The sequence below is a fragment of the Rhinatrema bivittatum genome, chromosome 2 (genome assembly GCF_901001135.1).
Source record: "Rhinatrema bivittatum chromosome 2, aRhiBiv1.1, whole genome shotgun sequence".
In the NCBI taxonomy this organism is placed as follows: domain Eukaryota; kingdom Metazoa; phylum Chordata; class Amphibia; order Gymnophiona; family Rhinatrematidae; genus Rhinatrema; species Rhinatrema bivittatum.
Genome location: NC_042616.1, coordinates 757,128,272 through 757,151,984, shown reverse-complemented (window position 1 = coordinate 757,151,984; position 23,713 = coordinate 757,128,272). Strand labels below are relative to the sequence as shown.

The 23,713-nt window shown below is 40.8% G+C and overlaps 1 protein-coding gene across 2 annotated transcripts in view; it reads left to right on the top strand.

Annotated features, from left to right (window-relative positions):
• MRPL13 (mitochondrial ribosomal protein L13) overlaps positions 1–23,384 on the top strand; it is a 102,442-nt gene extending 79,058 nt beyond the window's left edge. The window contains exon 7 of one of the 2 annotated variants that reach the window (XM_029591958.1): positions 23,059–23,384. In XM_029591958.1, the coding sequence (XP_029447818.1) occupies positions 23,059–23,083 (25 nt within the window). In that variant the 3' untranslated portion in view covers positions 23,084–23,384. Of the gene's footprint in view, positions 1–9,587; positions 9,646–23,058 lie in introns of those variants that run through there. The other variant, XM_029591957.1, reaches the window with a different exon arrangement.
• Positions 23,385–23,713: the final 329 nt, after the last annotated feature.

Below are 23,713 nucleotides of genomic sequence, written 5' to 3'. Positions count from 1 at the left end.
AAAAGGGCTTCAGGAGTGATCTGGGAAACTATAGACTGATGAACCCGATGTCGGTGTCCCTCAAAATGATAGAAGCCATTCTGGAAAACAAAATCACCATCCATATAGAAAGACATGGTTTAATGGAGAAGAGTCAACATGGTTTTAGCAAAGGAAAGCCTTGTCTTGCCCATCTTTTAGAAGGTGGTTGAGAAGGTATATTTGGATTTTCAGAAGGCATTTGACAAAGTTCTCCCATGAGTAAGTTACAAAGGTATGGGATAAGGGGCAGTGCTCTATTGTGGATTGGTAACTGGTTAAAAGGCCAGAAACAGAGGGTAGGACTAAATAGTTTTCCAAATGGAGACAAATCTTCAATGGAGTACCACAGGGATTGGTATTGGGACCTGTGATGTTTAACATATTCATAAATGATCTCAAAAGGGAACGACAAGTGAGGTGATCAGATTTACAGATGACACAAAATTATTCAAAGTTTTTTTAAATGGCAGCAGATGGCAAGGAACAGCAGAAGAACCTTGTGAAACTATAAGACTGGGCAACTGAATGGCAGATGAAATTTAATGTGGAAAAGTGCAAAGTGATGCACATAGGGAAAAATAATCCCAGCTACAGGTATACAATGCTGGGTTCTGTATTGAGTCACTAACCAGGAAAAGGAAAATTGAGTCCTTTTGAACAATACTTTGAAATCCTCTATTCAGTGTACAGCAGCAGTAAAAAAAAAAAAAAAAAGATTGTTAGGAATGATCAGAAAAGGAATGGAGAATAAAATGGAAAATATATTGCCTCTGTATCAAGCCATGATACAACTGCACCTTGAGTGTTGTATGCAGTTATTCACCCATCTCAAGAAAGACTAGAAAAGGTGCTGAAGAGGATCACAAAACTGATAAAGGGGATGGAAAGTGTCTCCTATGATGATGGTTATGCAGGCTAGGGCTCTTCAGCTTGAAAGATAGACAACTGAGAGGGACATAATATAGAAACATAGAAATGTCGGCAGAAAAAGACCAATTGGCCCATCCAGTCTGCCCAGCAAGCTCCCACACTTATTTTCTCATACTTATCTGTTTCACCGACCACCAAGTTCAGGGCCCTTGGACCCTTGTTGGTAACTGTTTGATTCAAATTTCCTGCTACCCCCCTGCCATTCATGCAGAGAGTAATGTTGGAGTTGCATCAAAGGTAAATCACAAGGCTTAATGGTTAATGGTAGTAACAGCCGCATCAAGCAAGTTATCCCGATGCTTGTTTACCCAGGCTGCACAGATCCATTCCTTGTTGGATGTTATTTGAATCTAAATCCTCTTTTCCACTTTCTCCCTGCCGTTGAAGTAGAGAGCAACGCTGTATATGCATTCAAAGTGAACTATCAGGCTTAATTGGTTTAGGGTAGTAACCGCCACAGTAAGCAAGCTACCCCCACGCTTATTTGTTTACCCAGACTGCGTAGTTCAGTCCTTGTTGGTTGTTGTCTGAATGCAAATCCTCTTTTCCACATTTTCCCCTGCCGTTGAAGCAGAGAGCAACTCTGTATATGCATTCAAAGTGATGTACCAGGCTTAATTGATTTAGGGTAGTAATCACCGCAATAAGCAAGCTACCCCCACGCTTATTTGTTTACCCAGACTGTGTAGTTCAAAAGATTATGAATGGGATAGAATGGTTAAATAAAGGATGGTTATTTACTCATTCAAATAACGATAAACAAGGTGACACTCCATGAAACTAACAATCAGCGGATTCAAAACACATAGTAGAAAGCACTTTTTCACTCTGTGCACTATCAAGCTATGGAATCAGTTCCCAAAGGACATGATCAAGGCAACAAGTATTGCAGGGTTTAAAAGAGGTTTGATCAAGTTCCTGGAGGAAAATTCCATAACACATTAGCCAGGTAAACTAAAGATAGCTATTGCTATCCTGGGGAATGAGTAACCGGCATTAAATCTACTTTATGGGATCTGCCAGATACTTGCAGCCTGGATTGGCACGGTTGGAGACAGGATGCTGGGCTCAATGGACCTTGGTCTGTCCCAGCATGGTAATTCTTATGTTCAATAAATTAATTGTGTATGTCATGTAGTGCTGTAGAAATGTTAGGTGGTAGTAGTAATTACATCATATCATATAAAAACCATAGCACCTCCCACATTGCAAACAGATAACAATGAACCAGCAACTCTGCTTAGCCTCTGCATGGCTATGTTTGAGACCAGTTTAACTAGTAGACTTATACTTTGGCTTTTTATTTTCCTTTCTTTTTTTTTTCCTTTTGAGAAAGCGGATCACTTACCGTACGATTTTTGTCTTCCTTCTGAACAACCATGATATTTGTTTTTGAAAGTCTATTACTTAAAAATTTTAAATTCATTGTAAACTGTATTTATTGGGATGGCAAATTTGCTGCCATCTACTATATGAATAAATATTGTCAAATACAAACAAGGTCGAAAAACACCACATGATGGGTTGGGGTTTCGTTGGCGGGGGGGGGGGTTGTAATTTAATTTTTGTGCGGTATCTTGGTTTGAATCTTTTTATTATTATGAAAATAAAGCATGACAGGCCACTCAGGAAGAGACCTCGCTGGACTCTCGTAGTGACATGATCCCAAGACTCCACATGCTAGCCATACGATTAATTTGATTTGCATGGTGCTTGACATCAATACAATTCGCTTCCTTACAGAGTTCTTTATAACAGATGTTTATAATGAAGTAATCTCACTCATTGAAAAACAATGCCAAAATCATTGATCAGTTTCTTACATTCCATGGTCTCTCAATTATTAACATATTGACAAGGTATGAGCTAAGGCAATGCTGATCTTAGCCTGGGCAGCTCGACTGTGATGTAACCCACTGATACTGAGCATCAGAATGCTCTACTGGAGAGGTACATGTATTCTATAATTATGAATATATATATATACACTTTATAAAAGAACATAAGTTTTTCCATGCTGGGTCAGACCAAGGGTCCTTCAAGCCCAGCGTCTTGTTTCCAACAGTGGCCAATCCAGATCTCCAGTACCTGGCAGGATTCCTAAGTTAATAGATTCCATGCTGCCTCTCCCAGGCCCAAGCAGTGGATTTCCTCAAGTCTGCCTTAATAATGGTTTATGGACTTTTCTTCCAGGAACTTGTGCAAACCTTTTTTAAACCCAGCTACAATAACAGCTTTTACCTCATCCTCCAGCAGTGAATTACAGAGTTTAATTATGCATTAAGTAAAAAAGTATTTTCTCCTAATTATCTTAAATGTATTACCTAGTAAATTAATTGTGTGTTCCCTAATATTTGTACTCTTTGAAAGCATAAACAACCGATACACGTTTAACTATTCCAATCTACTCATGTTATAGACTTCTAGCATCTCCCCTCAGTTGTCTCTTCTCCAAGCTGAAGAGCCCTAACCTCTTTAGCCTTTTCTCATAGGGGAGTCATTCTATTCCTTTTATCATTTTGGTCGCCTTTCTCTCTAACTTTTCTAATTTCGACTATATCTTTTTTGATATGCAGTGACCAGAACTGCACACAGTATTCAAGGTGCGGTCAAACCATGTAGCGATACAAAGGTATTATGATATTCTGTTTTATTCTCCATTCCTTTCCTAATAATTTCTAGCATTTTATTTGCTTTCTTGGCCATCACCACACACTGGACAGTGGATTTCAACATATTATCCACAATAATACCTAGATCTTTTTCCTGGATGGTGTTTCCCAATGTGGAGCCTTGCATTGTATAGCTATAATATGGGTTGCTCTTTTCTATATGCATCACTTTGCACTTGTCCACATTAGATTTCATTGGCCATTTGGATGTCTAATCTCCCAGTCTTGCAAGATCCTCTTGCAATTTCTCACAATCTTCATGTGATTTAACAGCTTTGAGTCAATTTGTATCAGCAAATTTGATCAGCTCACTTGTTCCCATCTTGAAGTCATTTATAAATATGTTAAACAGCAGCCATCCCAGCACAGATTCCAGGGGCACCCCACTAGTTGCCTTTCTTCAGTGAGAAAATTGACCATTTACCCTGCTCTCTGTTTTCTATCTTTTAACCAGTTCTCAGTCCAGAATGGAACATTGCCTCCTATCCCATGACTTTTTAATTTCCTCAAGAGTCTCTCATGAGGGACTTTGTCAAATACTTTCTGAAAGTACAGATACACTATATTAACTGGCTTACCTATATCCATATGTTTATTCACACCTTCAAATTAATGTAGCAGATTAGTGAGGCAAGACTACTTCCCTTGCCATGTTGGGCTTGTCCCATTGTACTATGACTATTTGTTCAGTAATTTTGTTCATTATAATAGTTTCAATCATTTTTCCTGGCACTGCTGTCAGGCTTACCAGTTACAATAAAAGCGTTGCACAATTTAAATAAAATATAGTTATCTTCTTTAACAAAAAATTGTATTTCTGAGGTTAAATCTAGCAGTCTGGTTAGAGTATGTAAATGATTCAATTTTTGTATTAAAAACATATGTCTTTTTTGGCAGTGTGAAACTTCTTTTTCCTGTTTAATAAAACTAGCTGTCATCACAAAGCTTTGATTATTAACAGTACTGTATGATAATGAAGAATGCCACCGCTCCACCAGTGCAAGCACCATTTTTTTTTTAATTGTGTAATTCTCTTCCTGTACGATAGTGTGATCTGAAACACATACTGCTCAGAAAATAACTCCTGGGTTTTCAGCTATAATACATTTGTGCTGTAATTACCCTGGCAATGACACATCTCTTTTTTTTTTAATCCATGGCTTTGCTTTTAAGGGGAGAGTTTATAAGGTATAAGCTGTAACGTCATGCTACAAGTTACATGCTCAAATCACTATTTCATGTTATAATCTACATGATCGGATATTTAAAGAAAGTTTTTAAAAAAATGTTTTGTCAGTAAACTGATAATGATTAGAATCAGGATTTATATAGCGCTTTTCATACAAATAGAATCCGCGTGTGCTTTGTAATCTAGTACTTTACATACTAGTAGCCAATTGAGGAGTGAGAAGGCTGGCTACCTGACTTTTATGACATCTTGCAAAGGAGAAAGTGGAGAAGAGAAATTAAACCACAGTGAAATCTGCTTTAGAAAGGTCCTTTCTTCCAACTGTTCTCTTTGGCTTTCCTACTTCTGTTCATTTTTGTACTTAAGCTCCCTCTCCTCCATGTTCTCGTGTAGTCCCCGTGAACACCCTTGCAGCCTTCTCTGTACAACCTTTGTCAGATTCTGCTAACATGACAGTTTCTTGTTACAACACTATACATTCTAGGGAGGTAAAGTTTCATGAATGATTGCTTTAAGAAGCAGCTGTTCCTGCAACCAATGAGATGCAATCCTCAGTGCGATACAGGATTTGGTGCAAGAGGGTAACGGTGGTAGGGCGTTCGACAAGAGTGATCATAACGTAGTCAAATTTAACATATTCACTGAAGAGACGACAGTAAGGAAAACTGTGGCAGTAGCATTTAACTTTAAAAAGGGAGACTGATAAAATGAGGAAATTAGAAAAAGTAATTGCAAAGGTTGTCTGCATACAGCATCTGGACGCTTTTTAAAAACACTATCTTGGAAGCCCAGGCTAGATGTATTCCATGCAGACCAAATGACAGCCAGTATTGTTAAATTGTGAACTGAAAGAGGCCATTAAGGCCAAAAAGACATCTTTCAAAAACTGGATCTTGGATCCAAATGAAGACGATAAGAAAAAGCTTAAGCACTGCCAAGTTAGATGTAAAGCATTAATAAGGCAGGCCAAAAGTGAATTTGAAAAGAAGCTTACCAGAGAGGCAAAAACACATAATAAAATCTTTTTCCAGTATATTTGAAGCAAGAAGTCTTGGAGGAAGTTGATTCAACCATTATATGACCAAGGGGAAAATGGGGTACTCAAGGAAGACAAGGACATAGCAGGAAAACTAAATGAATTATTTGCTTCAGTCTTTACTTAGAAGGATGCTGGAGATAATTACACTGGAAATGCTTGTTGGGGATGATGATTCATAGAAACTGAATCAAATTACAGTGAACCAGGAAGATATAATAAAGCAAATTGACAAACCAAAGAATAACATATCCCTGCGATTGAATGACATACACCCCAGTGTTCTGGAAGAGATCTCAAACATGGAATTGTAGATGTATTACTAGTAGTGTCTAACTCCTCACTCAAATCAGCTATGATATTCGAGGATTGGAGAGTGGCCAGCGAACTGCCCATTTTTAAAAGGGCTCCATGGATTATCTGAGACTCTATAGACTGGTAAGCCTGATTTGGTGCCTGGCAAAATGGTAGAAGCTATTCTGAAGAATATTACTGGCCATCTGGATAGACACAGACTAATGGGGCAGAGCCAACATGGATTTAGCGAAAGGAAGTTTTGCCTTACAAATCTGTTAGATTTTTTTTTTTTTTTTTGATGGGACAAGGATGAGCCAATTGATTATAGTGCATTTGGATTTTCAGAAGGTATTTGACAAAGTCCCTTATGAGAGAGTAATCAGGAAATTATGTTAGAAAAGTAAACAAAAGCAAGAGAAATAAGATACCTATCTGGTTCTCAAAAGAGGTGGATGATAAAAGCAAAAAAAAACAGCGTTCAAGAAATTTAAAAGATCCCAAAGGGAGGAACCCAAGGAAGAATATCTGGTGAAACTGAGGGAGATGAAGAAAATAATCAAGAAAGCAAAAAATCAAGCAGAAAAGAGTAAAGCGAGGTAACAAAACATTTTTCAGATACATCAGAAAAAGGAGAAAGGTCCAAAGTGGTATAGTGAAATTGAAAGGTGAAAAGGATCATTGTGTGGAGAGAGACAAAGAAATGGTAGAGATATTAAATACATACGTTCGGTGTTCACAAAAGAAGACCCTGGAGAAGGATCATTGCTAGTTAACAAGAAAATGGAGGGGGGTGGAGTAGACGAAACTCCATTTACAGCTTGTGATCTATCTAATGTTTGGGTACTTGCCAGGTACTTGTGACTTGGATTGGCAGGATATTGGGTTTGATGGACCCTTGGTCTGACCCAGTATGGCATCTCTTAATTTCAGCTGTGGTTCAATGCCAAGAAGTGCAGAGTCATGCATCTAGGGTGTGGTAATCCAAAAGAGCTGTTCATCTTGGGGGGGGGGGGGGGGGGCGGGGGTGAAAGGCTGTTGTGCAAGGAGCTAGAGAGGGACCTTGAGGTGATAGTGTCTAGCGATCTGAAGATGGCAAAGCAATGTGACAAGATGATAGCTAAAGCCAGAAGAATGCTGGGCAACACAGAGGGAGGAATAACCAGTAAGAAAAAGGAGGTGATGTTGCCCTTGTACAGATCCTTGATGAGGCCTCACCTAGATTATTGTATTCAGTTCTGGAGCCCGTATCTCAAAAGGGACAGAGACAGGATGGAGGTGGTCCAGAGAAGGGTGACCAAAATGATGTGTGTGTGTGTGGGGGGGGGGGTTCCATCAAATGATTTATGAGGAGAGGTTGAAGGACCTAAATATGTATATCCTGGAGGAGAGGAGGACAGGGCAGATATGATACAGACCTTCAGATACATGAAAAGTTTTAATGATGCACAATCAACAAACCTTTTCCATTAGAAAGAAATCAGTAGATCTAGGGGTTAGGTAATGAAAGTCCAGGGAAGACGACTCAGAACAAATGTCAGGAAATATTTCTTCACAGAAATTATGGTGGATGCCTGGAATGCCCTTCCGGAGGAGGTGGTCAAGACAAAAACAGTGAAAGATCTCAAAGGAGCATGGAATAAACAGGATCCCTAAAGGCTAGAGAATGGAAATGAAAAAAAGTGTGCATTGGGATAACTTGCTGGTGTGGCAGTTACTACCCTTAACCAATAAGCCTTCATACTGTTGATGCAACTCCATTATTGCTCTCTGCTTTTAAGCCAGGGGGGAAAGAGGAAAAGGGGAATTAGATTCAGACAGCAACCAACAAGGCAAGGACCTAGATTTTATGGTCTGGGAAAACAAGCATGGGGGTAACTTGCTGGTGTGGCGGTTACTACCCATAACCAACAAGCCTCTTGCTTATCTGCAAGAGGTAACAGGGAATTGGTCTCAGACAGCAACCAACAAGGGCCCTGACTTTGACGGTTTGGGAAACTAAGTAAGGGAGTGACTTGCTTGGCGCAGATGCTACCATAAACTTATTGGGCAGACTGGATGGACTGTTTGGTCCTTTTCTGCCATCAGTTTCTATGTTTCACCATTTTCTCATTAGTGTACCGTATTTTTCGCTCCATAAGACGCACTTTTTTTCCCCCAAAGGTGGGGGGAAAATGTATGTGCGTCTTATGGAGCGAATATAAAAAAAAAACCAAACAAAAATCTAACAAACCCCCCCCCCCCCCCGACTCCCCCAAGACCTGCCGACTTAATTTACTGAACCCCCCCACCCTCCTGACTTCCCCAAGACCTGCCGACTTAATTTCCTACAACCCCCCACCCTCCTGACCCCCCCAAGACCTGCCAAACGTCCCTGGTGGTCCAGCGGGGGTCCAGGAGCGGTCCGGGAATGATCTCCTGGTCGTGGGCCGTCTGCTGCCAGTAAACAAAATGGCGCCGATGGCCCTTTGCCCTCACTATGTCACTGAGACCGACCAATAGCAGCGGTCGGTCTCAGTGACATAGTGAGGGCATAGGGCCGTCGGCGCCATTTTGTTTACTGGCAGCCGACGGCCCTATGCCCTCACTATGTCACTGAGACCGACCGCTGCTATTGGTCGGTCTCAGTGACATAGTGAGGGCATAGGGCCGTCGGCGCCATTTTGTTTACTGGCAGCCGACGGCCCTATGCCCTCACTATGTCACTGAGACCGACCAATAGCAGCGGTCGGTCTCAGTGACATAGTGAGGGCATAGGGCCGTCGGCTGCCAGTAAACAAAATGGCGCCGATGGCCCACGCCCAGGAGATCGTTCCCGGACCGCTCCTGGACCCCCGCTGGACCACCAGGGACGTTTGGCAGGTCTTGGGGGGGTCAGGAGGGTGGGGGGTTGCAGGAAATTAAGTCGGCAGGTCTTGGGGGGGGTCAGGAGGGTGGGGGGTTGCAGGAAATTAAGTCGGCAGGTCTTGGGGGGGGGGGGGTTGCAGGAAATTAAGTCGGCAGGTCTTTGGGGGTCAGGGGGGTGGGGGTTGTTAATTTAAAGGGTTGGGATGGGGGTTTTTTTTTGGGGGGGAGGGGTTCCCAGAGAAAGAAAAGTTTTCTGATCTGGGGAGTGGACCGAAATGGCCCTCCCCAGACCCGAAAACAAAATGGGGAGAAAAAAAAAAGCTATGCACTCCCCTAATTTGCTCCATAAGACTCCCAGACGCAGAGCCGGTTTAGCACAATTTTTTTTTTTTTAATTTTCCCCCTCTGAATCCTAGGTGCGTCTTATGGTCAGGTGCGTCTTATGGAGCGAAAAATACGGTAATTCTGTTCCTGCATGATAGTGTGATCTGATACAGATATTACTCTGAAAATAGCTCCTGCTGAGTTTTCAGCTATAGTGCAGTCATGCTGAACTTACCTTGGTAATGACACATCTCTTTTTTTTTTTTATCCCTAGCCTTACTTCTAAGGGAAGAGTTTTGAACAGGTTCAAGCTGTAGAGTCGTGTATAGAAGTTACATACTCAAATTACTATTTCATGTTATGATCCTCATGGTTTGACATTTGGAAAAAGGTAAATAGTGGAGTGCTGCACAGGTCTGTATTTGGACCAGTGCTTGTAAAGATATGTATAAATGATCTGGAAAGGGGGTTGATGAGTGAAGTGATCACATTAACAAATGACAGAAAATTATTCTAAGTTATTAAATCATGAGCTGATTGTGAAGAATTGCAAGGGGACCTTCTAAGACTGGGAGATTGGGCATCTAAATGGTAGATGAAATTTAATGTGAACAAATACAAAGTGATGCATAAAGGGAAGAATAATCCAAACTAGGTACACAGTGCTGGGTTCTTTGTAAGGCATCACCATCCAGGAAAAGGATCTTGGAATCATTGTGAACAATATTTAGATATCCTGTTTCTCAAAAAATCCTATTTCTCTAAGAAACTCCACAATACAGGGTTTGACGCCAAAAGTCTATACTTGACAGTAAAAAATGTGTCCACCCCCTTCTGTTAATTCCCTATCCAGGGTATAACCTGATGGTAACACCATTGCAGTATGTTTCCAGCCAAAAGTCACAGAAATAGGAGAGGGATTATTAACATATTAGTGGCTAGATGGATTGAGTTTAAGACATTATCTCAAATCGAAGTTCAGATGATACTGAATACGAACAGTTAACTTGTCATTAATAGAAGGAAATATGCCTGACCCTTTAAAAAAAAAAAAAAGCATCATGAGATCTATTTTGGAAGCACCTCTTTTAGATCCTTCCAAGCCATATAATTATAGGCATATTTCATCTTTGTTGTTTTTGTCAAAAATGATTGAAAAAGTGGTGCATAAACAGCTTTCGGAGTATTTAGAGATTAATATGCTCCTAAATCCCAATCAGTATGAATTTAGGAAACCTTGTAGTACAGAGACACTGTTGTTATCTCTAACAGACACCATTCTAAGAGGTTTTTGACTGTGGGCAATTTTCTGTATTCTGGTTTTATTGGATATTTCAGCAGCTTTCACCATAGTAGATCAAAGGATTCCATCGGCAATCCTTTTGGAGCTGGGGATTTCTGACAAGGTATTTGTTTGATTCGTTTAAACCTTTTTTCAGTAACTGCCAATATATATGGTGGGAACTAATAAAGGTAATTCCATTTGGGTTGATGCCAGAATTGGTATTCCACAGGGGTTGATCCTTTCGGCCACTTTAATTACTTTATATTACTTTATTTACTTTATATATGGCCTCTATTATGCAAACTACTTGAAGGCCTACATCCCAGCTTTATTATCTTCACAGATAATATTCATTTCTTTTTCCTTGTTAAAAACTCAGTAGCTTCCTCACTTGAAGAACTAAAAAAAAACTACTTCCATGCAATCCACAAATGGTTGTTTCAATCATTTAGCTCTAAATATAGAAAAAAACTAAGATTTTATTGCTACTGAGACAGTTTGTAGTTCCCAGTCTACCCAAGTTCTGTTTCGAAGGAGAAGAGATTTCACTGTGCCTTGCCGTACGTGACCTAGGAGTGAGCCTACATAGAAAGTTCTCCATGAAGAAACATGTGCAGAAATTAGTTGTCTGGTTTTTTTAAACTGCAGGTTTTGAGAGAGTTAAAACCTTTCCTGGAGCCTGACAAAGCCTTCTATTTTCAGGCATAGGTTACTGTAACTCCCTATTATTGGGGGTTTCAGCAAATACTATTAGATGTTGTCACTTGCTGCAGAATGCTGCATTGCATGCTGCCTGGAACGCAGAAATATGACCATATTTCCCTGGTTTTATGTAACCTCCATTGGTTCCCAGTACAGTTTAGGATTCACTATAATGTTCCAATGATTATTCATGAGGTCTTTCACATAAGCATTCTAAGCTCCAGGCTCCACATGTATACACCACAGTGTAGTTTGAGATCTGCAAATTTTATTTTATTTTAGATTTTTATTTTCCACTTTTTGCACTTTTTTCAGCACTTCAAAGCAGATTACATTCAGATACTGTAGGTATTTCCTTATCCCCAGAGGGCTTACAATCTATCCCCATGATTCAGCAGGCACACTTGAGGGAGGTACATGGGCGGGCTACTTCCATAGCCGGCCCTATCTTATGGAACACCTCAGACACTTCATATGACTGAAGGCAGAAAAACAGCCAAAAAAGAAATAAAGACCTGGTTATTTAAACAGGCGTTTAAGGACTTAATTTAATCTGAAAAGCAAATGAATTAATAAACTGATACTGCTTGGGGCCCATTGTGTGGCAAGAGACGGATGGAAATCTAAGAAGCACTATGTAGAGAACCGGATGCCGGGTTCATGAATGACAACATAAGATAATGCAACATTAAATAATGTATCTGTGTATTCTAATATTTTGTTTATATTCACAGGCCTCTTTTCTGAGGTACAAGATTGACAGTGCGATGCATCTACTTGTTTTATATTTAACTTTGTACCATGTAGAGGTAGTGGCAGCTTCTGTTCACTTAGAGATTAATTGAAACACAGTTTGCCCAGTGGTGCCTTTTTTTTTTTTTTTTTTCATAAAACTGTATATCTAATAGCACTATAGAAATAAGAAATGGTAGTAGCAGGATCCACTGCCAGAAAAGTGGAGTTACCAGCTCAGTGTTGACTTCTGTTTTGTATTTTGATACGCAATATTGCAGAGGGCTAGTAGAAATTGTCTTTTTGCAAATAGTAAAATCTGTCATTTGGTGGATACTTCAACTGCATTGTAAAATATTAGGAGTAATTAAGAGAGCAATTTTGAAATTTTGTTTCCACGAGCAAAGCAATTCCCAACCAATATGTAGTTAAGAGTAAGAACATAAGAACATGCCATACTGGTTCAGACCAAGGGTCCATCAAGCCCAGCATCCTCTTTCCAACAGTGGCCAATCCAGGCCATAAGAACCTGGCAAGTACCCAAAAACTAAGTCTATTTCATGTAACTGTTGCTCGTAATAGCAGTGATTATTTTCTAAGTCAACTTAATTAATAGCAGGTAATGGACTTCTCCTCCAAGAACTTATCCAATCCTTTTTAAACACAGCTACTCTAACTGAACTAACCACATACTCTGGCAACAAATTCCAGAGTTTAATTGTGCGTTGAGTGAAAAAGAACCTTCTCCGATTAGTTTTAAATGTGCCACATGCTAACTTTATGCAGTGCCCCCTAGTCTTTCTATTGTCTGAAAGAGTAAATAACCGATTCACATCTACCCGTTCTAGACCTCTCATGATTTTAAACACCTCTATCATATCCCCCCTCAGTCGTCTCTTCTCCAAGCTGAAAAGTCCTAACCTCTTAAGTCTTTCCTCATAGGGGAGCTATTCCATTCCCCTTATCATTTTGGTCGCCCTACTCTATACCCGTCTCCATCGCAACTATATCTTTTTTGAGATACGGCGACCAGATTTGTACATAGTATTCAAGGTGCGGTCTCACCAATACAGAGGCATTATGACATTTTCTGTTTTATTCACCATTCCCTTTCTAATAATTCCCAACATTCTGTTTGCTTTTTTGATTGCCGCAGCACACTGAACCGAAGATTTCAATGTGTTATCCACTATGACACCTAGATCTTTCTTGGCTGGTAGCACCTAATATGGAACCTAACATTGTGTAATTATAGCATGGGTTATTTTTCCCTATATGCATCACCTTGCAATTATCCATATTAATACTGTACAAGTTTTTCCCCCCGGTTCCGATCCACCCTGTTATTTATACTTTCTATGTTCAGTTCCATGTAAACCGATATGATTCGATGAATACCGGTATATAAAAATGTTTAAATAAATAAAATATTAAATTTCATCTGCCATTTCGATGCCCAATTTTCCAGTCTCACAAGGTCTTCCTGCAATTTATCACAATCTGCTTGTGATTTAACTATTTTGAACAATTTTTTATTATCTGCAAATTTGATTACCTCACTCGTCGTATTTCTTTCCAGATCATTTATAAATATATTGAAAAGTAAGGGTCCCAATACAGATCCCTGAGGCACTCCACTGCCCACTCCCTTCCACTGAGAAAATTGTCCATTTAATCCTACTCTCTGCTTCCTGTCTTTTAGCCAGTTTGTAATCCACAAAAGGACATCGCCACCTATCCCATGACTTTTTACTTTTCCTAGAAGCCTCTCATGAGGAACTTTGTCAAACGCCTTCTGAAAATCCAAGTATACTATATCTACCGGTTCACCTTTACCCACATGTTTATTAACTCCTTCAAAAAAGTGAAGCAGATTTGTGAGGCAAGACTTGCCTTGGGTAAAGCCATGCTGACTTTCTTCCATTAAACCATGTCTTTCTATATGTTCTGTGATTTTGATGTTTAGAACACTTTCCACTATATTTCCTGGCACTGAAGTCAGGCTAACCGGTCTGTAGTTTCCTGGATCGCCCCTGGAGCCCTTTTTAAATATTGGGGTTACATTTGCTATCCTCCAGTCTTCAGGTACAATGGATGATTTTAATGATAAGTTACAAATTTTTACTAATAGGTCTGAAATTTCATTTTTGCATTCCTTCAGAACTCTGGGGTGTATACCATCCGGTCCAGGTGATTTACTACTCTTCAATTTATCAATCAGGTCTACCACATCTTCTAGGTTCACTGTGATTTGGTTCAGTCCATCTGAATCATTACCCATGAAAACCTTCTCCTCAATGGCCTTATCTTCTCTAATTGCCCCTTTAACCCCTCGATCATCTAACGGTCCAACTGACTCCCTCACAGGCTTTCTGCTTCGGATGTATTTTAAAAAGCTTTTACTGTGAGTTTTTGCCTCTACGGCCAACTTCTTTTCAAATTCTCTCTTAGCCTGTCTTATCAATGTCTTACATTTAACTTGCCAACGCTTATGCATTATCCTGTTTTCTTCTGTTGGATCCTTCTTCCAATTTTTGAATGAAGATCTTTTGGCTTAAATAGCTTCTTTCACCTTCCCTTTTATCCATGCCAGTACTCGTTTTGCATTCTTTCCACCTTAATGTGTGGAATACATCTGGACTGTGCTTCTAGGATGATATTTTTTAACAATGACCACACCTCTTGCACACTTTTTTTTACCTTGTGTAGCTGCTCCTTTCAGTTTTTTTCTATTTTTCTCATTTTATCAAAGTTTCCCTTTTGAAAGTTTAGCACGAGAGCCATGGATTTGCTTACTGTCCCCCTTCCAGTCATTAATTCAAATTTGATCTTATTATGATCACTATTGCCAAGCGGCCCCACCACCGTTACCTCTGTATGCATCTGTTTTTACCCACATACCAGAGAGTTGTTCCTGGGGGTAGGGTTAGGGAGGGGTTCTGAGTTACACACACATTTCTAATTTTAAAAAATATGCAGCAGATTTTGCTGTGAATATCACCTGCACATATTTCCAGGTATAAATATGTATGGGAGTTTTCCGGGGGTCATTTTCAAAGCAAAAATATGTGTGTACTTTCACTTTGAAAAATAGTATAAAATCTGGGAATAAAAATTGCCCACAGACCTTCCCCTCTTTTGAAAATTACTCCATAAATATTGTTGCACTGGAAATTTATTGCAAAAAATGTAGCACAAGCCGCATATAATCAGTAAAAGGAAATTCTGGAATCAATAGTAAATCAACAAAAAAGAGGGAGTATCAAACACATGTAATTTTAACTGGTGTCATAACCGCTGAGACAAAGCCATTAGCTGCAGCCTCAGTCTCTTAGTTTAATCATGTAACAGTATGTATTGTATGTTCTCTATGCAAATAAAAACATGGCAAATTGCTCCTTGGTCGCTTGCAGCAATACAGTGTTATATCCTAATTTCAACCTTAATAGCAAAGAGCATGCCAGACTCCAACCTGTATGCAGGTTCCCAAAGTGAAGGAATGGCCATATATATTAAGGAATGTCCTGACTTTATCTTGCTATCTTCTTATCTCAATCGAGCGAACACAGCACTAGGGGAACCTCAGCCCGACGCTGTTAATGTTCCGACATCTGCTTCAGGAGTGGTTTGGAACGCATATTGTAGGTCATGCTTCAGTCTTCAAAAAATGGACACTATTATTATATGTGAAGGACATTCTGGAAGAAGAGGTCATGTTAGGAGGTTGAAAGGCAATAGATTTGAATGTAACGTAGGGAAATATTCACAGAAAGAGTGGCAAGCAAACACGTTCCATAGGCATGCTGTGCCCTTCCTCTCCACCCACATGGAAGACACATCAGCTGGAGTTAAACAATAAATCAGGCCACAGCTTTAATTCGTTACATACAGCCAGATACTGTTACAGTTAATAGAGTTAGCCACATCAAACTAAAATACAAACTTCATCAGCAAAGAGAAATACTTCTGCTTTTTATAAAATGCAGGGCACATGTTACCAAACATACTGTATCCAGACTAATGAAATAGTAGCCCTCCCATGCCTCCTCTCCCTGTGTGTGATATTAGGACTTGTTGCAGTGCAATAACTGGGCCATATTCTTAGCCCACAACTGTCCCAGACTTGCCACCCTGGTGAAACCAATTCCTTCCTGAAACCTCTTCCTATCCACAGAGATCTAGGTCTAATTGCATTAATATAGCAACTAATGCACCACTAGTTCAGGTGCCTGAATGTATTCTTTTTTGTGATGTAGCCCTTGCGTTTGCTGGTGAGGCACTATGCTGCTATGACAGTCCCAGGTTCCCAGTGTGGGAACGAGTGATGATTCCCACAGGCTTGGAAACAAAACTGGTCTGACTCAGCCTTTCTTAAAACATAATCTTTTATTCACAGCTTCAGTCATATACACCACAGAAGACTGCCTTTTCCTTCAGACAGCATGCTCTCTCTACTCACAGTTTGTACTGCTTCAGCTCAGCGTTTGGACAGTGTAACGTTACAGGAGCTGCCTTCCTCCCGGAGACCTGGGCCTGGTCTGGTTGTCCCCACCTGGATCCCAGTCTCTGGTTATGCCTTCTGAGCACAACCTACCCCGCAGGAACCCGCCTATAGAGCATACTCTCTTTAAGATATTTAAGGTGGACCAGGCATCTAACCTGGTCCTTCACAGGTAAATAGGGGAACACTAGGGTCACGGCCTCACACCAGGCTTATTAATCCTTACAATTCTACTACTGCTTTTCTGTGTGGGCATACTGCTTCATCTGATGTTCTGCTGGCTCCTAGTACCCTTCTCGTTTTAAATCCTTCTAAGATCTTCTGGACCTCATAAAGAACTTCTGACCTGCTCCTTTTATCCTCCTCTAAACTTTCTTAGCTAATGGGTTTAAATTTAAGCCCATCAATGCTTCAGAGATAGTGGCCATGTTATGCAGTCACAGCCCTAGAAAGGTGTAGCTTTGTGTATTCATTTCATGAAAGCATGGGATATAGCAAGAAAAATTGAAGGTAATGCTGGAGATCAGGTAGGTTCTATGGTACTGTAACAGGAAAGGAAAAGGGATGGACTGGATGGGTCTAGCGATCTGTCAGCTGTTATAGTCTGTGACTATGAGTGTTACAGTGAAATCTGCAATTAAGATGACAAGGCCTGAAATGGAGGCCATCACTATAATAGATTTTGGGCATGCTGGGGAGGATATGGAGTGGAAGGAAAAGGGCTAAGACCTCAAGTAAAAGATGTAAGGGGAGGAAATTGGGTTTGAGTTGCATGTGGGAACATGTGTGTATCTGCCCAAAGAGGGTAGAGTGGATGGGGCATTTTGGTCTCCGTCTGCCATCATTCACTATTACTATGCTATTTATTTATTTATTTGTTTACTTTATTCCACGTTTGGGTACTTCAAAGCAGATTGCATTTCAGCTACTGGAGGTATTTCCATGTCCCCAGAGGGCTCACAATCTTGGTTTTGTACCTGAGGCAACGGAGGATAAAGTGACTTGCCCAAGGTCACAGTGATCTATTCTTCATAAGAAGGATAAAGGTCACCCACCACAAACCCCTGCAGCTTCTGGCTTCTTTTATGTTAATAAATGGAAAGGAAATATGCTTTGTGGTAATAAGTACTCTTCATTCTTTTGTTTAGCTAAAAGACATCTGCTCTATAGATTTATATTTCATGCCTTTGGCAAGTAAGATGTATTTTTCTATGGGCAGAACAACTGTTTTCTTAATCTGTGCTTACCTTACAGCAGAGAAAATATTTATAGCAGCATTCACTTTTAGCAAAAAGGCAGCCCAGTATTGTACTGGCCCCACTTTTTATTTCTGAGCCATTTTGACATCTCTTTCACTAAAATATGAAAAGCATTTTATGGTTTTGTTAAAGTGTAAAAAAGGATCAGCAACATAAAAAATTAGCACATAAATCAGTAGCTGCTCTTTCTGTTTTTCTTCAGAATCTAACCACATTAATACAGCGTGCATTCTCCATTATTCACTGATATTCTACCAGCAAAAGACACAGGAACATTATTGCCAAAAGCAATATCTTTTTCATAGCTTAATTTCACCATTTCTAGCTTTCACAAACTAAACAGATTGTGCTTAAATTGTGAAATACATGTAATTTAATTTTCAGCATTAGAAAAGTCCTTTAAAATTTATATAATCATGAATGAAGGACTTTATACATCTGCGAATTAACACAATTAAAAAATGGGATCATTCAACTTCATTAATTCCTAAAATCAGAACCCTTCATATCATATTGTCATTATATGTTTAAGCTTAACACCATAGTGTTCAATAAGGTACATAAACACTTACCTAAAGGTAAAAGGTTTTAACTAATTTTTAAAAACATGAGACAAAATGTACCTTCAGTGGAATATACAGATTTAACACGGCAATGCTTGGTAAACCCCTGCAAAAACTTAACTTACACATTTAACATCAATGTCTAATTCTTCCATAGGTCCTCCTACTCATTTAGATTTCAAAGGAATCTCTATTCCAATTCACAATCATGTTACTAGTTTGGGTGTCACAATAAATTCAGATTTATCTATGTCAAACCACATTTCTATCATGACAAAAAAATCATTCTAAACTACATCTTTTGAAAAGACTCCGACCTTTGCTTTTTCTTCAAGTTTTCTGTACAGTCTTGCAATCCTTGATAGTTTCGAGTTTGGATTACTGTAATGCGCTATATTTAGGTCTATCTGATTCTGCAATTTATCCACTACAATTAATTCAAAATTCAACTGCCCAGATTCTTTCTGGCATTTCCTATAGAAATCAATTTACCCCCAGTCCTATTTCTTTCCATTGGCTTCCTGTTAAATACAGAATACATTACAAGGTATTGACAATCATCTACGCTCTACTTAAATTCTGAAGGCATCAGCGCACCCAGGATACTGTATAGGCGCTGTATTAAGCGCCTATGCCGTAAAATGGGTTGCGTGGGCCTAACGCTTCCCCTAACGCTTTGCATACGCGGCTTGCATTTGCAAGCAATTTAAATAGAGTATCGAGCGGTATGTGATCAGAACAGTGCATGGGGCAAACGAGGGTGCGCCCGGCACTGCCGCACTCTTTCTAACACGGGCTTACTGTATCGACCCGTATGTTGGTATGTTTCATTGTTTGTATGAGTTTTTAAGTATTTTACTTGGTTTTTTAGTTTTTATAATTATAGTCTTAAACAAGAGATTATGTATGTTTTAATTTTTGTTAACCGTTTTGATTAATTTCCAAATTATAAAAGTGGTATGCAAACATTTTTAAATAAATAAAATAAATATTTAAAAAGTATACTTTTAAGAGATAGGAAACTGCAATTCCAGCTATTTATAGAAAGTATGTTATAGACCAAACTTGCTATATATGAAAACACAGTTTTGTTTATTCACAATGGGGTAGATTTTCAAAGAGTTATGCGCGTAACCCCGAAAACCTGCCCCTGCGCGTGCCGAGCCTATTTTGCATAGGCTCGGCAGCGCGCGCAAGCCCCGGGATGCGTGTATGTCCCAGGGCTTTGAAAAAGGGGCGAGAAGGGGCGGGGTCGTGGGGTGGCGGGATCGGGGGCGGGATCAAGGCCTCCGGCACAGCGGCTGTGCCGGAGGATGGCTCGCCAGCAGCTGGCCGGTGTGTGCAAGATTCACCTGACAGAGGCAGGCGTAAAAAGTTAAACTAGGTAGGGCTGGGAGGTGGGTTAGATAGGGGAAGGTGGAGGGGAGCGGAAGAAAAGTTCCCTTGGAAGGAATGGGGAAAGCCATTGGGCTGACCCTGTATTTTATAACATGCGCGCGCGCATGTTATAAAATTGGCTGTACAATTGTGCGCGCCGGGTAGCGTGCACAAATGTACCCCACACGCGCTTCTCTTAAAATCTACCCCATTGTGTACAAACTTTCAAAAGAAATATTGCAATGTCCCATTGGAAAGAGTCACAATTTTTGCTGAATGGTACAGCAGGAAGTATAGATATTTCAAATGAAAAAATGTTCTACAAAGATGAAAACTCGCATGAATTTCTTTTAATAACCTTGGTAATTTCTTTGGTATGTTCTATATATCTCTTTGGGGCCAGGGTTCTAAAGTGTATTAACACTGACTGTTAGTTTTACATTCATTTACGAACATTAGTTTGTTAACCTGGACATCATCTCAGAAACTTACATTTCCGAGCGTGTAGCCAGATGGACTCAGCACTAATGGGTTATGTGCTCCCCTGCTAGCAGATGGAGACTGAGTCAGATTTCAAAGCTGACATCACCTTAGATATGTCCTGCAGTGACCTCAGCCATTCAGTATCTCTCCGTCTTCTAGCAGATATGGACGTGCTTTCCCTACAACAGCATTGGTGGTTTAGCGGGATTGCAGTACTTGTTAAAAGAAGGAAAATGTACCTTTAAATTGGAGAAAGATTGAGCCTCGCTCTCCTGCGGTAATACCTAAAGGTCTCTCCCCCAGTTGAGAATTCCTGAGGCGATTTCTGTGATCACTCAGAGGTGTGTGCCTTAGTCCGGTAGCCGGTTTTCCGGCGTGGACGCAGGAAGCCAAGTGCAGCAGTGACAGCCAAAGTCCTCTTCCCCCGCAGCTGGAGACCATCTCTGAACTCAGCTGTTAAGCGCTGAGCCCAGGTAATTAGAAGAAGGACTCCTCCAATTTAGAGACACAGGAAGGCTTCGGTAAGTCTTTCCTCCGGGCTCATGGTCAATGCATACTTAAGCGCACAAAGCCATAAATGCATACGGGAAAAGCTGAGCGCATGACCCGAGCGTACGCCTTGCCGCACCCTATCAAGGCATTCTAAATTTGTGCACAGATAACTTTTAAGCGTTAGCCGATTAGAACGCACAGTTATCACTGCCAATGCGCTGGCAGCCAAGGATCCTAAGCGCTTTGTTCTTTGTGCTGCTTGTCATATTAAGGCTTCTTTGCCTGACCTAACCTTCAACCTGTGTCAACCCTATGGGGAAGTCCAAGGAGAGTTGGCTTCCTTGGTCTTTGATAAGCCTGGCTCCTCCCATTCGATGAGAGGTTAGCCACAGCCTTAGCTCAAAGCACCCACGGTTAGCCATAGCCTTAGCTCGAAGCACCCACGGAGCCCCCTAGACCTCCCTCCGCACAGGGACCTTCTCCAACAAGGTCTAGTCCTCCTCGAGGACCCAACTCAGTTTTCTTATGGTCTAGCCCTTGAGAGGGCTCTCCTGACGAAGCGTGGATATTCAACGGCAGTAATTGCCACCCTGCTCCACGCGCGGAAGTTCTCGACTTCCTTGGTGTACGTACGGAGAGGGAGAATATTTGAGGCCTGATATGAGGAGTGCAGGGTGCCCCCTTGCACAACCAAGATCCCATGATTCTGGAATTTTTACAGGATGACTGGAACAAAGAGTTGCCCCTCAGTTCCTTGTAGATCCAGGTGACACCTCCCTCCTGTTTCAGAGGCGAGGTGTACTGAGTATGCCTCTCGACACATCCGGACTTGGCCCATTTCCAAAAATGGGTTAAACACCTCTGACCACCCTTAAAGTTGTCAGTCCCCCCTATGGATCCTCAATCTAGTTATGGACCATTTAGCAGGACCTTCCATTCGGCCGCTGCGCAGTCTGGCTCTACACCTGTTAACAAGGAAGACTGTATTCTTGGTGGCAATACGCTCGGTTCATCGTACCTCTGAACTACATGCGCTGTCCCTCCAATTGAATCCAGAAATTTTACAGTTTCGCACCGCTCCTTCCTTCTTGACAGAGATAGTCTCGGAGTTTCACCTGAAGCAAGGACATGGAAGACTACCAGCTCCTATGCCTCTTAAACATCAGTAGGCTGTTAGTACGGTATCTGGAGCATTCAGAACTGGTGCGCAAGACAGACCGCTGGTTTACTCTTCACAGTGGAAAGAAACAAGGCGAAGCAGCTTCGTGAGCTACCAAAGCTCGCTGGATCAAGGAAGTGATCACGGGAGCTTATGTAGAGGAGGGAAGCCTTTGCCCCTTCAGGTTAAAGCTAATTCCACTAGGGCCCAGGCAGTATCTTGGGCGGAAACTTAGCTACTTTCACTTGTCGACATCTGCCGAACAGCGACAGGATCCCCCTTACACACCTTCTCCAGTCTTTATCGTCTGGACAGGCTCGAGAGGATGCAGCCTTTGCCAGGGTGGTGCTATCCAGACCACGGGCAGCCTCCCGCCCCGCTCGGGGGTAGCTTTTGTACATCCCATTGGTCCTGAGTCCATCTGGCTACACGTTAGGAAATGGAGAAATTACTTACCTGATGATTTAGTTTTCCTTAGTGTAGACAGATGGACTCGGCATCCCGCCCACGGCTGCCCATGAACGGAGTCAAGGAATCACCCATGAGGTGAATCGCGATTCCAAGAGGTTATGGCTAAACTGTCGCCCTATCCCTAGATCAGGGCATCTATAATTTTGCTCGGATTCAGTGCTTATGAGAACACTTCTGGGTTCCAGTTTTTAACCAAGTTAACAAGTGGTATTCAAGTTTTCCAAAACTATGTCCACAATGGCTTTTGAAGAGAATACTGAATGGCTGAGGTCGCTGCAGGGGTGTATCTAAGGTGACGTCCGCTTTGAATCCTGACTCCATCTCCATCTGCTAGCAGGGGAGGACATAACCCACTGGTCCTGAGTCCATTTGTCTACAATAAGGAAAACAAAATTATCAGGTAAGTAATTTCTCCATTATCTAAGTAATGTCTCTCCCTTAAATACTGTGTGACACATTCTATAAAATCAAACTACAATCTGCTTGCTTATTTGTTTATGTAAAACTTTACAAATGGATAATTTTTCCCTTTGTTCTCAAGTTTTTGAGCTTTTAATCTAAGGAAGGGCCCTGCTTAGCAGCAAACTGTGACAGCAGCATCACCCACCTTTTATTGTGGCTTGCTACTTAAGCATGGTAGGAAAATCCGCAGAGCTCAGGGTGTATATTTTATTGGAAGAATGAGTGCACACAATTTGATTTTTGATTTCTTTTTTTTCAGACCTGAAGACTACAGAATGAAATAGAGCAGATATCGGTAGAAGAAATCAAGAAAACATCTTGCTAACCTTTCATGAGTTCTCTTTTATGAAAACATATGTTTCTGTTGCTGTTAAGTTCATTTAAAAAGAATTTCAGTATAATAGGGAAGTTTTTCTTTAAAATATGTAAAATTGCAGAGTTTTATAACAGAAAAGATCAATCTGTGATGTAGCTAGGATTACCATATAGCTTCATGTCAAGGGGGTACCTCATATCATGCATGAAGATGTAGTCCCGATTTTCCCTAAAAAGTGAAATAAAATTTAAAAAACAGGTCTCTCCATATTTCAAGCTTCATATTGAAAATGTATGGCATTGTCTCTTCATATTGGCTATTAATATTGAGATCCATATTTCAAATGCCTGACAGCTAGCCGGCTAAACTTATCTGGCTAATTTGCTGGGATATTCAGCAGAACGGGGACTCTATATAGAGTCAATGTGACATGCTATATATATGTATCATATCCAGCATAGCTCCCTGCTTCAACGGCAGGGGAGAAGAAAAACAACCAATAAGGGCTGAATAACACAGTCTGGGTAAAACAAATAAGCATGGGTGTAGCTTGCTTATTGCAGCGGTTACTTCCCCTACTACCCGTAACTAATCAAGC